The 16,156-nt window shown below is 36.2% G+C and overlaps 2 protein-coding genes and 1 long non-coding RNA gene across 3 annotated transcripts; all 3 read left to right on the forward strand.

Moving 5' to 3' along the window:
* The first annotated feature begins 706 nt into the window (after positions 1–706).
* LOC134747391 (uncharacterized) lies at positions 707–3,931 on the forward strand. The gene is made up of 4 exons (XM_063682016.1): positions 707–823; positions 2,223–2,286; positions 2,825–2,934; positions 3,779–3,931. The coding sequence occupies exons 1-4, from the start codon at positions 797–799 to the stop codon at positions 3,929–3,931; spliced, it is 354 nt and encodes a 117-aa protein (XP_063538086.1). The 5' UTR covers positions 707–796.
* A 1,182-nt stretch (positions 3,932–5,113) lies between these two features.
* On the forward strand, positions 5,114–7,234 carry LOC134747486 (uncharacterized). Its single transcript, XR_010128331.1, has 3 exons — positions 5,114–5,461; positions 6,292–6,334; positions 7,037–7,234. It is a non-coding gene; the product is annotated as an uncharacterized LOC134747486 (long non-coding RNA).
* Positions 7,235–13,763: 6,529 nt separating this feature from the next.
* Positions 13,764–15,940, forward strand: LOC134747131 (uncharacterized). The gene is made up of 4 exons (XM_063681711.1): positions 13,764–13,862; positions 14,392–14,434; positions 15,062–15,220; positions 15,813–15,940. The coding sequence occupies exons 1-4, from the start codon at positions 13,827–13,829 to the stop codon at positions 15,899–15,901; spliced, it is 327 nt and encodes a 108-aa protein (XP_063537781.1). The 5' UTR covers positions 13,764–13,826; the 3' UTR covers positions 15,902–15,940.
* Positions 15,941–16,156: the final 216 nt, after the last annotated feature.

Raw genomic sequence — 16,156 nt, forward strand, 5'->3', positions numbered from 1 at the left:
AAACGTTCGAACGTGTCTTGCTATTTCAGTCAGTCTCTTTACAAAGAGTACTGAGTTTGACCGAAGTAGTATGACAAATACGATACAGATACGTTTCCGAGAAAATAGGATGGAAAACAATTATGCATCTATATCTGTACAAATATGTAAATTACCAACTACCAATAAGGATATATTAAGATAGAGCGGTACTGTCATAGTAAATTTTGTAACCGCTGTAAATTCACTGCCATCTATCGACATACTTTAAAACTAAAAATGAAGATTTATAAAAATGCGTTAAAATGTATTTAAATATGGATAAATGATTTTTTTATTTGCATTAATTATTTTTATATGATTTTGACCCATGGTCTTTCACTGGTATGCGTTAAAATTATAAATAACAAACGAAACAGTCAACGCCCTCTATACGAGAGTAGGCCAAAACTAGTAGCGCCATCTGATCGAGAATCAAATTTTCGTGATTTTCGAAGCACGTTTTTTCCTTAGACTGTATCCATCGATTACGGAGTTATATCTATCTTTGCCAACTACTAATCTGACCTTGAGAAATATTAACAATTCGGTCTTAGAAAAGGTTACTTTAAAAAAAAAAAATCGAAAATTTTACAAAGATCAGCCATGTCCTGAGAATTAAAAATTCAAAGTCAATCAATCTAATCAAATGTCTAATTACTCATATTAATTAGTCAGTAATCGGTGATAAATCAATTAACTCTGCGGCAGTGAAAAGCACAATTACTCTTTAACTTATTTGTTATACTGTCAACAAATTGTAAACACCAGTATAAAAATGAATTTTCTACATTTCTATACTTTGGTAAGATTTTAGTGTTATCTTAGCGATAGTAAGGCTTTAAAAATAGTATTTTTTTTGCTGATAAACTAATAGCTAAGTATCTCGTCGTACGTACGGGGTGATATGAATAATGTTACCTACACTAAGTGATAATTGCCGATTGACCCATTGAATCGTTTGTACTTAAGACAACAAGTATTTTGCATCAATAAGTAGATATGCAAACATAGAGCTGATCTAATGATGTAGTCCGCAGTACACCATTAGGTCCACATCGAGTTTATATAATAAGTTTTTGGCAAAAATCTAATTTAATTTTTAACAAGCAGAAACGTCTGCGATCGATGCTATTAAGCTTAGAAATAATTTTTAAAAGTGGAAAAATTAATTTAGAATGGGTAGCACATCGTAACTGGTGAATTTCCAATATGACTTGGAACTCCGGTGGCCGTTTAAGAAGTGTAACACTCTTACGGTAGATGTCGCTAGGGTCCCCTAGACCCATATAGTGGGAAGATTTGCTGACTATGGATGAGGTCTTGGTGGCTCAGTTGGCAGAGCGCTGGAGTATCGATCCAGAGGCCGTGGGTTCAAGTCTCACCCAAGGCAGTAATTTTTCCACTTTAAAAAAAATAATCTAATTTTTGGTACAAGCTTTTATCGCTGTATTTTTTTTCCACAGGCAACTAATACTAATCGAGACCATTTCGCAAAACCCCAAACGCAACTAGGTTTCGTTGCTTTATCAGAGTTCCTATGGCCACCTCCTGTCTCCATCATCAGATCAGCTCGATGGTACCATAATATTGCATTGTCGTAATATTGCTTACATATGTAATCAAATTTTCAGCTTTATCGGACACCGGAAAGTCGGTCAAATTTAACTTGCAAGATTTGACCCGTACACACATAGTTACATACATACTTACATAAGTACTGTAAAAACGTCCCGGGTCAAAAAAAATCGGTCTTAGGATACCTCTGCCATGATTTGTTTCGGTTTTTTATTATATAACGAATAAAATGAATACATAAAAATACCATTTTGTTATTTTTTGTGATGAAATAAACGGATATAACTTTTAACCCACTGTGATAACCCGTAGATTTTTCAAAACACGTTTAGTTAGTCTGCAATAAAAGCATATTAATAATCAAATAGTAATCGAATTTAAACTATCGTGAGACATATTAACTTAACTAACTTAGCGGTTTCAATCACGTATTTTTAGTCACTCGCGCGACATGTTTCAAAGAGCCTAGGTCTCCATTTTCAAGCACTAGCAGTGCCCGAGTGAGTAGCGGTCACGACGGGTGGGCGAAACATGTCGCGTGAGTGACTAAAAAAACGCAAGTGAAACCGCTAAGTTAGTTAAATCAAATAGCAGGTCCTTTTCACAAAAAATGTTTTCCTTTTCAGCTGTTTACTTTATTAGTAAACTTGTTGTACTGCATTTGTCAGGAGGATAAACTAAATGACTGGGGTATGTGTTTATATAGGTATAAAAGGACTAGCTTCTGCCCGCGACTCTCTCTTCTCTCCAAGACTCATCTGCATGGGATGATGATGATGATTATTGATAGAAACTATCCTATGTCCTTCAAATTCATTTAAATCGATTCAGCAGTTTAAGCAAGAAGAGGTAACAGACAGACAGAGTTATTTTCGCATTTATAATTATATACATATAGTCCGGATAATATTACATACAAGTGGAAGTCCCTTTCTAACAAAAGCTGTCAAAATGGGACTTCGACTTGTATTACAAGCTACAAGCTTTTGATAAACAGGCCCATGGTAATTGATACTCGTAAACTGGGGTTAATTTGATTCGTGGAGTAACATTTGATCGACGGTATCAAAACTCTAAAAAGTAATAGGTTTTTGCACACGGATTTATGAATATAATGATGTGGTTGGCATCTTTAACATATACATACTTCTAATTTCCTCGTTTTACGCCCCCTCTTAAAGCAAATGAAAAAACTAAATCCAGTATTCGGTTAATCACTTTGTTACAGTACAGTCCAACAACTGCCTCCCAAACGCGCCAGTGGACCTTGACTTCTGCACATGCCAGTGTTCCGACGTAACTGCTGCTCTTCGCTCTTCGCCGGACTTACAGTTGGAGGTTACCCCTATTACCTAGTCCGTTACAGTATAATCCCACAACTGCTGGACAACGCGCCGGTAGTCCTCGATTTCTGCACATGCCACTGTTCCGATGTAACTGCTGCCCTTCGCCGGACTTACAGTTGGAGGTTACCTCTATTACCTAGTCCGTTACAGTATAATCCAACAACTGCTGGACAACGCGCCGGTATACCTTGACCTCTTCACATGCCAGTGTTCCGATGTAGCTGCTGCCCTTCGCTCTTCGCTGGACTTACAGTTGGAGGTTACCCCTATTACCTAGTCCCTTACAGTATAATTCAACAACTGCTGGACAACGCGCCGGTATACCTTGACCTCTTCACATGCCAGTGTTCCGATGTAGCTGCTGCCCTTCGCTCTTCGCCGGACTTACAGTTGGAGGTTACCCCTATTACCTAGTCCCTTACAGTATAATTCAACAACTGCTGGACAACGCGCCGGTTACCTCTACTTCTGCACATGCCAGTGTTCCGATGTAACTGCTACCCTCCGCTCTTCGCCGGACTTACAGTTGGAGGTTACCCCTATTACCTAGTCCGTTATAGTATAATTCAACAACTGCTGGACAACGCGCCGGTAGACCTCGACTTCTGCACATGCCAGTGTTCCGAAGTTACTGCTGCCCTTCGCTCTTCGCCGGACGTTTACAGTTGCAGGTCACCCGTATAATTAGTATAGGAAATAATAAATAAATATTATAGGACAGTTTCATACAGTGATATGTTCATATATGGGTGTTATCTATGTATTTATTAAAGTATTTTGTAATATGTGCTTTTATTTTATAATAAAATAAATAATATAATGTTATCTGTGTGCAGGTCTCACGGAGGCTTCAACATAGGCGAAGGAATAGGAGGAGAACTACAACTACCACAACTACCACAACTACTACAACTGACCCAACTATTATAAAGCCCTACACCCCAGGCATCTTAAAGTGCTGGGAGACCTGCGTTGACACTCTAATTTAGTTCAATAATTTATAACATTTTTTTTATAAGGTGCATTGGGATAGTTTCGAAAGTGGGGTAATAAAAAAAATTGGAAATCTATATAAGTATAAATAAAAATCAATCCCTATTTTCCTTGGTCACGGCATCACGCGCGAACGGGTAGACCAATTTCTCTAATTCTTTTTTTGTTGTGTTTGTTATTGTCGGGAGAGGTTCTTATGAAAGAAAAAATTAAGACTGCGAAAAATAGATAGATATAGTTGAAACAAAGTTGACCCGTCATCTAATATGTACTAACTAAACTTAAAGTACTTTCTACTGTAGCAACGTTAAGCAATGTGCCTTGGTAAAGGGCCTATTAGATCCACATTTGCCACCTTGATGTAGGGCCTGAACAAGAGTCGTTTTTCGTTTCACCAAATATGAACATATCCTTACAAAATTTGAAATTTAAAATAAAAATAGGAATGGAAAATGTAAAAATATCAAACATTGAACATTTTTGGCAATTAGACCCAAAAGCGTTGTAGCAGCATCTATAAGTGTTGCCAAACTAGGTATATGTCCGCGAAGTTGACATATCAAAATCCAGCAGATCTCGTTTTTATTGGAGTTATGTTAGCATGCACCATAGTTCTAGATTTCTCGATACTTTTTAGCAATAGTTGTAGCGTTTTTATCGTAAAAACAAATACTATGGATATTTTCAAAATGATATGCTAACTTCACACAACAGCATATCATTTAGTTATAAATGGAATGCTGCTTCTATTTTGTAGATATTTGTAATGTTCAAAATTATCCCGCATTCAATGTTACCTCAATGCACCTTACACAGGATAACCTTCTAACCACCGACTTAAGCTGGTGCAGAAAATGTACTTATAGGTCTAGTAATAGTTTCGTGGTTTTCGAGATAATCGAACTTTTCTCTTTTTTAATAGCCTTACTGCAATTTAATCACCATTTAGGCCATATTTTTTATCGTAGAGATGTAAATAGCATGTGTTATACCATTTTAGAAACAGTATTAGATAAACTATTGATTACAAAGTTGGTCACTCGGTCCTCCAAATTGTTTTTATTCAACATATGGATTGTGGATTGAGGCTTCAATATCATACGACTTTCAAATCTTCAAGAAAAGAGCACTCAGTAGAAAGAGCCTTAAGAGAAATAGCTCTATACCTTATAAATCCGATAATTATAACCCTATCGCTTTAACATACGCAAGTAAATAATTAATTTAGAGTAAGCCAAGCATAATTAAACCTTATTTGTATGTTATTAAGAAATTGTCAACTGAACACGACATTAGATTTGTCACACAAGCACAAAAACTGCGTAGCTTAATTTAAAAGTTACAAGTCCTGATTAACCTTTATTCAAATTTATATCTTAACACACCAAATGAAGTGTGTATTTCGAGTGTTACGCGGATTTAGTTATGTCTCTTTGTCATCGATGTTGTCCATCACAATGCTGCGTCACTCAGTCTTATCTTGAAGCGCAATGAAGATTGCAGTGATTTTTGTATTCATAATTTTGGTGAGTATTCATATTTCTTAAAAAAGATTTAAGTACTAAATTGGCGTAACCATTAAAATAAATACATAAATATTGCCAAAAATTTCAAGGCAAGTGGATAATATATAAAAGTGGGAGAAATTTTAGTAGAATGGTAAAATGTGCGGACTGTATAAGAGAATAGTGTACATTAAGTTCACACGCAGTGCTATGACACTTGACATATCAAGTACGAGTATGGTGCGGCCATACATTGGCGCTGGCAAGTAGTGTTGGTTCTCGACTCTAGTCTTGTGACTCTACATTTGAAGAACGCGACTCGTTTTTACGTGACTGCGCTCAAACAACTTCCGAATATTGTAAGTCCCGAATCAGGTCCTTTATTGAGTATTTTTAAGCAAAAATTAAAAGGAATCGAGCCTCCGAATAAAGATTCCGTCAACATCCGAGTCTTTTCTATACCCTTCAGTCTTTTTCAGAGAAGTTTTCATATAAAATTCATGTATTAGGTGTACACCATATCTACAATAACGCTTATTTTCTTTGTTGATAATAGTATAACCTACAAAAAGTTATTCATTTATTTATTTATTTATTCAGACAAAATTTATACAGTCTGACAATGAATTTTATATGAAAACTTCTCTGAAAAAGAGTCAGAACTCTACAAAAGGCTCGGGTCTCTGACAAGTTGAAAATTATATGAGTCCGAGGAACTAAGTAGAGCCTTTTAAGGCTCAGAGAACTCAAAAAATTCAAGTTTTAACCAACATTAAAGTTGGTGCAATAATTTCTTTCGATAATATTCGACAGTAATCTTGTCGTTAATAATGGTAATTTACCAATTCCAGGCGATATCACACTTCTCCTTTTCTGACACGAGAACTTACCAAGGTATAAATAATATTGAAATAGGTAGTTTTATTTAGCATAGCTTTATCATTTTTGACCAGATTTTCGTCCCGTCGTACTTTGCGTACATATATGGTCGCAGAATAAATTTCTAGGTCTAATAAGAATAAGAATTGTTTATTGCCACATATCCAGAAGTACAAAAGAAAATAATATAAAATAAAATTACATAAAACAAGAATAAGAAAAACAATTATTAATTTATAAGTACAATCAAATTGGGAAATAGGTCTAGAACTTTTCTAAGGCGGTTGGTAAATAAGTTGTGCGCAAATTTTCTAGTAGAAGGTTGCTGAGTTTTGGCCAATTTACATGTTTACCTGCTTAACATTATATAAGTACAGTCGCCATCAGATATATCGGAGCGGCCGATGTGTTCACAATATCTGAACACGCACTCTAACGCCCTAACAATAAAGGCGTGTTCAGATATTTGTGGGCGCCTTAGCCGCTCCGATATATCTGATGGCGACTGTACAAACCAGTCTTATGCCGCCAAGCCTTTCAACCAGCCCGTAGCTTCTTACCAGCTGCCTTAGTTACACGGTAGGTAAACCTTTTTTTTTCCGTGTGGGAATGCAGTTACGTATCGTCCCTCGGGCCTGAGGTGCAATTTTGGGGGGGAATGTGGAACTCTCACCCCCCCCCCCAAGTGAAACGATAGAATATATACTATTTTTACAGATACCCATCTCGTGCGTGTTATAAAGAGCCTGAGATCCGGAAGGGGTAGAAAACCTATGTTGAAAGTATTATTGCTGAAAGGAAAACGTAAAAAAAAAGTTGATGTCCATTCAACCAACTGGAGCAAAATGGACTGGCTGGATAGCCGAAGACGAATTATTCCAATTATTTTAAACAAATAGAATTAATTGAAACAAATTTCGTTTTAATATGAAACCGAAGTACCGTTAAATGTGCCTACTTTGCTGCCCACTAGGTAATTGAAATATTGAAAACCTGATTCATTAAAATCTGGACATTCTTGGGCTCATTCTACTCAGAATATCTTGAACGGTTAAGCCTATCCGTTGCAGTTAATATTCTATACCTATCACTGAACTGTTTTATTTATATTTAGATAACAAGATCGTGTGTAGGTCATTTTGAGCACCCGCCCGGCTTATCTACTTCTGCTTCTGTACATGTACAAGCAAGTCCCATAGGCCCCGGTAACAGATGTCCCTAATGAAATTTATTCCTGGCGCAATAACGCAATGCGGCTTGCATTTTCGGTATTTTAATTTGCCCTAGTGGAGATTTACGGCTTGGAACCATGCTGCTGGTTTTAGTGCTTTGTCGCAGTAAAGTCACAATACTGCAGTGATTTCATTAAATTAACCATCATATATTAATATGCCATAAGTGAATTAATTCGATTGAATTTAAGCTAACTTTGCACCAACCGGCTTTAGACCAACCGACCGACCGACAAAGAATTAGTGCCACAAACAATGTTATACTTCCATAGAAATTTAATGTCCCACACTTTGCCGCTCCCAAACATTGTTGTTGCAAAGTCTGTGCAGAGTTACTTTGGCCCGACTTTTCATCTCATTTATCATCAAGCAATTCTTGTATGTATATTTATATATTTCGGGGATCTCTGAGGATATATTATTATGAGGTTATTCGGGGGCGAAAAATCAATCTAGCTAGGTTTTATCTCTGGGAAAACGCGCATTTTTTTGTTTTTATATGATTTCCGAGCAAACCTCGGTCTCCCAGATATTATAGACTAAAACGCGTTACTTTTCCAGTAAACTTCCACTGGGTTATTTTGGGGTCGTCAAAAATGTATTAACATGGTTATACTGGACAAGGTTTCCCTTGGGGCCGGTATTAAAATCGTGAAAAAATATACCCCTGCCCATACGTTTCGCCTGCTTCAGGCCGTCAAGGTGTCGATTAGATTGATTTTTGCGTTTTTGTGGTTGGTCTCATGAGGAATATTTTTTAGTATGATCAACTATGTTATTATGTGTATGTCTGTGTATTTAGTTCCGATCACAATGCTATCCTAAAACTACTGTCTGATCTCCTAGTGGGAATTGTCTTAGGATGTAGGCTATATGTACTGCTTTAACTTTGCCTGTAAATCTTATTGGCCTGTATCTGTTTTTTTCCCCAATAAAGAAAATAAAATAAAATAAAACTAACCATCTTAATTTCTGACATTCAAGATCAAGATCCTTAATCATCTAATATAATGTATATAAAATGACCCGTTTACTTTACAACTTATAAAACAAAGTCCCCCGCCGCGTCTGTCTGTGTGTATGTATGTTTGCGATAAACTCAAAAACTACTGAACGGATTTTCATGCGATTTTCACCTATCAATACACTCAATAGTGATCCTTAAGGAAGGTTTAGCTGTATAATTTGTTAAGGTTTTTTTGTAATCCGTGCGAAGCCGGGGCGGGTCGCTAGTACTTTATATTTCCCATAAAAGTATTACCTACATGTAAAATGTATAAATACACATTGGAAACCACAAATAACGCGAAACAACAAAAAGACAAATAAAGGCCCAAAGACACATCGTTCACAGGCCGGGAGTCAAGGATATACAGGGTGCGAAGATTTATGTCCCACACTATTACGGTCAATGAGACCCGCAAGTTTTCCTTGAAGTATTTGGTCAAAAATCAACAAAAAAGTCCGAATGATGAACCACTACACACTGAGACGAAGATCGTCTTATAGAAAAGTTTATTTTTTTCTGGATGACATGGGTTTAGATGTAAAGCTTTGATTAAAAATAATAGACAAGATTTGTACCTACTAAATTACAATTACAGTACAAAATTTTATTTTTTTCGTAGGATATTTTTTCCGCGAGATAGCCAAAAAGCCAATTTTCATGATATTAGTAGTAGTAGTAGTAAATCACTTTATTGTACAAAACAAAAATTGTTAACATGAAATTCATATATAAATTTAGGTATGTGGCGAACCTCTTTGGTCGGCTTACGTCCGCCTGCGAACGCAGGCCGCTAAGCCGATTATGTACTTCTCGTTAATCAAAACTGACTGATGTAAAATATTGTTCTTTGATTTGTCAGAAGAAAATATAATTAGTTTTCTTTCTTATTTGTTGATTGATTATTTATTTATACCAAAAAGTCCCACAACTGGTGACCCCGACGTGATAAAGAATGGTTTCAATTCGATCATGTGACGAAAATACTTCACTGATTCGTAAATCGACAATAATTCCCGGTCATAGGCACTATATTTAGTTTGTCCCCAGGGAGCTTAAGCGCTTCCCCGTAAACGAGTTAAGCAGTAGACGCGGATAAATCATCCTTCCAGGCACTGCGAATGCCTAGCAGTACAAGTGGAAGAGATTCTGTCCAAGTATCGCTTGCATGACACATAATCGCTGCCTTTTGCTGACTATACAGATTTCTTAGCAAGGTTACGTTTACATATTAGAAAATTGCAGCCTTCTGCCGTAGCCCGCCATGGTACTGCAAAAGTTTTTATTTTTAAGGATCTGTCTACGGTTACACATGTATTTGTGAGGCAAGATCTGGTGCGCAAATCGCTACAGCCCCCTTATGTTGGTCCTTACCTTGTTTTAGAAAGGAATGATAAATATTTTGTAATCGACATTTCAGGAAAGGCTGTTTCTGTTTCAATTGATAGAGTCAAACCAGCGTACATCTTGTCGGATGAACCAGGTAGTTCTAGTGCTTTTCCGGTTCCCGGTGCTACAACAGCACCCGCAATAGTTCCCCCTGCTCCTCCCGTCGCCGAACCTAGGAAGACCCGCTCTGGTCGTCAGGTTTGGTTCCCGATACGTTATCGACCCTAAAGGTCTGGGGGGGGGGGCTGATGTGGCGAACCTCTTTGGTCGGCTCACGTCCGCCTGCGAACGCAGGCCGCTAAGCCGATTATGTACTTCTCGTTAATCAAAAACTGACTGATGTAAAATATTGTTCTTTGATTTGTCAGAAGAAAATATAATTAGTTTTCTTTCTTATTTGTTGATTGATTATTTATTTATGCCAAAATTAGAAGTCCCACAGGTACAAAGGCGAGCTTATATTTTTTTTATACTTCCAATATAATTTTAAGTAAAGGTTACAGTTAATTTTGAAACAATGTTAAGTAATGCATAAGAATTATAAAAAAAGATACAATATAATTGATCTAAAGTTATAGTTTTCCCCTAATATTCATTTTTCTATTGACTGCTATTTTATTGCACACAACTACGTATTTTCAAAAGTACGTTCACACTTCAGCTTTCCCGAATCGTAAATCCTATTTTTTCGCCCATAAATTTTTATTCGACATAGAAATAAAAACTAAAGCATCCTGTACACAAACAATCTTTCAGCGGTTGACTGCTATAAATCTACAGGGTGATGAAGCTTGGGAATTAACTGCCCGCGTGGGCCGTATTTTTCCTAGGCACCCTGTATCGCGTGTTAACGTGCGGCGAAATATATAATTGGTTACCGCATAGCAGAAATATTGTTGATTCACAGGATTCTAGAAATATAGACAGTTCTATAATGGAGGCACTTTTACATGCTCAGAAGTTTTTGTGTAGACTTCTCAATGTGTTACTGTTACTACTAACTCACACTTGCGCAATGCGAATTGCAATGCGCAAGTATTTTTTTCTACCACGTCGGTGGCAAACAAGCATACGGCCCGTCTGATGGTAAGCAGTCACCGCAGCCTATGGACGCCTGCAACTACAGGGGTGTTACATGCGCGTTGCCGACCCTTTAAAAACCTATATACTACTTTTTAGGGTTCCGTACCCAAAGGGTAAAAACGGGAACCTATTACTAAGACTCCGCTGTCCGTCTGTCCGTCTATCCGTCTGTCTGTCCGTCTCTCTGTCAGCAGGCTGTAGCTCATGAACCGTGACCTAGACAGTTGAAATTTTCAGATGATGTATTTCTGTTGCCGCTATAACAACAAATACTAAAAAGTACGGAACCCTCGATGGCGCAAGTCCGACTCGCATTTGGCCGGTTTTTTGAAGAACCCCATAGCTGGTTTGATACTGCACGCCGTTGTATGGGAACCCTGCACTTTGTGACTAAGCGCCTGATCAACTTGGCACGGTTGATCCTTTTAGGTGGTCTTGAGTGAATTCAGACCGGGAGCCATCGAGAACCACGGCACATTTAGTGGGGGGAGGGGGGGGGGGGAAGTTTGACGCTGCTGCGCTTTAATTGAAGCAACTTTTCTCTAAAACTATACATATTAGGGCATGTAATATATCATTTTGGATAAATTAAGAATGATCTATTTAAAAAAAAACAATGCACTTTCTAACAATAAAAATGAATAAAGTAGAAAAGAATAAAAAACGTATTTTACTTTTTATATATTTTTTTTTTTTAAAGTATAACAGATATCTCAGAATTTTATGTTCTGCCTGTTGTTTATATATTTTATATATGACATATACGCGTATGTCCTGACTGACTGACACATCAACGCAGAGCCGATACATGTGTGCTAGTTTTTTCAAAGGCTTCTACACATAGGGTGCACAGCCGCAATACCGCACCGCAATGCACTAACAGCATAACGGTGTACCACGAAACACGGTCCGGTGATAAACCTCCGTGGAATGCTGCATGCTTTCAGATGAAAAAACTAGGCCGAAAGTATTTGGCACTAGTGAATTTTTGGAACAAATGTGGTTTAATAGGGAGGCTGAGCGATTTGAAAATACCTAGAGGTCTATTTGACTCGACAAGGTGAGAGTTAAGTAGTGGCGTGGCATGGGTGCTATGTGGGTATATTACACTTGTATAACATAGCAGCGTATACATATATATTTTTGAGAAAAGTTATGTCCTTCCCTCCTTCAAGTCATTTTGACAAATAAGCCTGGAATCCTGTTTGGCAATTCGTCGTTTGTGAAAGGCGTCGAGGCGTGCGTCGTGCCAACGTTGGATACGAATTACCTATAAACCATAAAACCACCCTACTGTAGTCCAGAACTACATCTTTTACCTCGGCCACATACCCGACGAGTGGCATGGGAAGTAGCGAGGGAAGTAGAGACGTAGTGTGGTCGCGCTACTCGTCATCGGCCGCCATACTGCCCTGCATACTTCCCTCACTACTTCCCATACCACTCATCGAGTATGTGGCCGAGGTATATGGTTCACAATTTCAACATGATGAAGTAACAAGCCAATATTCTTTTTGATGTTGTCTTAGTTTTTTCTTCCATTTATTAAATTAATTTGCCTTAAAACTGCAACATTCATATAATAATTGCACCTGAACGAAGATATTCAGGTTAGTTTTGGACTAATTTGGAAGATTTTGGTCTATATTTAGGTGATTTTACGAAACTGAAATAGACTTAGGTTTTTGGATACGATTATGATAAATGATCTTTTCATGATACTACGTCGCCAAGACGTATTTTATACGAACCAAACATTTATTTATTTTTAGTGTAAGACACAAATGATACAATTGAGAACAGTACCTCAAAATCGAAAGGAATTGGAAAGCTTGTTCACATTCTCTTAATAAAATAGTATTTGCTTCCACCTACGAGAAACCCGGCATTTCAAAATTATACACTCCGCAGGCGTTCACAATTCTATTACTACGGAGCAAATTGTAGTCGACTGTACGTTTAATAAAAGAGCAGGTGGCGTGACGGATGGCCGCGGCCGAGTGTACCGGCTGGCGGAATTTTCGTGTAAAATAAGTAATGCAGTGTACCCGGAGCTCACGTCAGCGGTTTTGTGTGGTAAAGTGCATATTATGCTCGAGCATTTTATTCAGATGTTTGTTTTTTATTTCTGAAAACCCCAGGATTATTTTAAGGTATTTCTGATTCGAGTTTGTATCGATCAAAGATTTTGTAACCCCTTTAATTAATAATGGTGTAGCTGCAGATCTCTTTTTTACAAAAAACCAAAGAGAATTAACTAATAAATTTGTTAATGTTGACGCATTAAAGACCAATTACCAAGTGCAGTGATAACAAAATAATTATTGTTTCATCGCTAGTTCACCTATAAGCATTTTTTTATTAAAGTATAAAACAAAGTCGCTTTCCGCTGTCTGTCCGTCCGTTTATCCCTATGTATGCTTAGGTCTTTAAAACTACGCAACGGATGTTGATGCGGTTTTTAATAGATAGAGTGATTCAAGAGGAAGGTTTATATGTATAATTTGTAAAGGTTTTGTGTAAATTAGTTAAACTACCCGTGCGAAGCCGGGGCGGGTCGCTAGTTATTTATATAACACCCTTTTTTGTATTCGGGTAACTCGCGGACCTCGAGGTATGAAATGAAATGTACATATGTTTTAACATTCTTAACTTAATGAGGTAGTTATACAATACACGCCATGGAAATGACTTTCATGTATTTTATAATTGCCATTGACTAATTTTCTCAAATGTATTTAAGACTAAATTCATGTGTAATCCAAAGGTAGTGAATTCAAGTTTAGTTTAGAGAAATATGGGACTATTAACTATTTGCGTCGTAGCATTCATGGTAAGTTTCAAATACTTCTAGTATCCACATAATATTTAAAAACACACACGCATTGTGTGAAATATAGACAGCAATGTCAATGAAAGTTAATTACATTGATATAGTATGTAATTAATCCAGAACATTTGCTATTAGCTTCGTATATCGCATATAAGTATACCTATACCTACAATATACCTGCAACTATTATAAGCGCATCGCGCCTGAACTGAAGACAGTATTTAAAGAGACCGTGTCAACGAAAGCAATTATTAGAAAGATAAAAAGTTAATTATTATTCTAAGTTAATTTAATATTAAGGAATCAATTACAGTTTTAGATTTTTTATTTTTAAAATTATAACAAAATATTTTAAACTAATCTATACCAAATTATATTATAATCGTTAAATATTACATTAAATATTTAACTACTGATTATAAACAAATGTCTATCAATACACAATACAAAAATTCATTAAAAAGTCGAACAAATATTTAAATCATTAAAATATGGCATATATTTTAACGCTTCTTAATTCAAATTTCAGATTGCACTACCCTTGGAAGCTTCGCCTATCTCGAAAACTAATGGTAAGAATACCTAACTATAGAGAAATTCTTTTATATATTTAGATAACATCTTATAATTTTAAACGAGCAATTCTTGTATATATATATATTTCGGGGATCTCGAAAACGGCTCTAACGATTTCGATGAGAAATTTACTATATGGGTTTTCGGGAGCGAAAAATCGATCTAGCTAGGTCTTATCTCAAAATAGCAATAACTAGATCTCGCTCTCTCACTTAAGAGAGAGAAGAAATCTTTTCTAGAACAGTGTACCCACAGTGTACCTATACAGTTTTACGATAAGTACTAACCAAGAGAGGCACTGGATTTACCATTTCCTGGACTTAAAAAATACGTTAAATCTGGTCTATTGCATAAGGCATATAGTAGTATATTAATGATAAAGATGCATGATACATGACCTTGTATTGGTAGTAAATTTTAATTGTTGAATTTTGTATCTTGTTAGCTGTTATTTAATTTTTAATTTAGTTGTACTGTAATTTTGACGATTCAAAAGAGATTGTAAAATCCTACTTGATTAAATGAAATTCTCTTCTATTCTAATCTCTAAGAAAACGTGCATTTTTTATTTTCCACCAGATATTAGACTAATAACATAATAAAAATCGTCCCACAATTTTCAGTTGTACATATCGCCGTACCAGTCGCATTGAGAAAATATTTTGGAAAGCCTAGTTCACATTTCAAGTACAATTATGTCCCTAGGAGTGAATATTATGAACCGAAAGTGTCAGAAGAATCGGACAATTATATAGAAAGACTTATTAGAGAAGCTTTACAGGGTAAGTAAGAGTAAGTATTATAGACTAATAAGGCCCACCATACAATATTATCCTAATTTTAATTTGTACCTTGTTTTATTGTAAATGAGGATGAATTTCTTTTGTTTGAAAAAGCAATGAAACAAAAGAAATTCTGCTTTACTCTAAGAACAAATTAAATTACTTTCTTATGAAAATATTTTAATTTGTGTTTTTACAAGTAGTCACACTACTATTCAAACTATGAACTAAGTAAATATCATATACAAAGGAAAAAATTACCAAGGTCTCCAGTGCCCGGGGCTGGAATCGAACCAGTGTCCTCCGTTTACGCGACAGATGCCTAACAGATTTCGTTTAAATGCTGCTTTATTTGATTTACGAAACGTTCTAATTAGATTGAAACTGGGTGTACAGTACCTACATTATTACACAATTTGACTAAAGTCCCACAGGAAGCTCAATAAGGCTTGTGCTGTGCTGTGGGTACTCAGATAACGATTATATACAGGCTGGCCAAATAACAGGTATTACACTTTAGTTTTATAATTTTATTCTATATAAAAAAGTTAAGTGGTCAATGTATGTATATTATAATTAAAACATATTACAGCTCCACGTAACATGGAGAGAGATAGAAGATCCACCTCAAGAATGGACATCGACACGGACTACTATTTAATAATTGAAAATTATCATTGAAACCACATCAGTGTAATGGTGAAAGAATTTATAAAAAAATATAACTGAAAAATAAATATTTTTTTAAACCTTTTAAGTTTCTAGTTTGTTCTTGAGTATTTTGTCTTTGTTTTAGAAATGATCATAGATAGATTTTACTTTAAGCAAGTTACCTTTTCAACTGTAAGGTCAATGCGGCCATATACTTCTGTGGATAATTCACATTCACATACATGAGCGCGATTTTTATCTTCATCGACAAAGCAGCGATTGCTT

Source organism: Cydia strobilella, chromosome 14 (assembly GCF_947568885.1).
Source record: "Cydia strobilella chromosome 14, ilCydStro3.1, whole genome shotgun sequence".
NCBI lineage: Eukaryota > Metazoa > Arthropoda > Insecta > Lepidoptera > Tortricidae > Cydia > Cydia strobilella.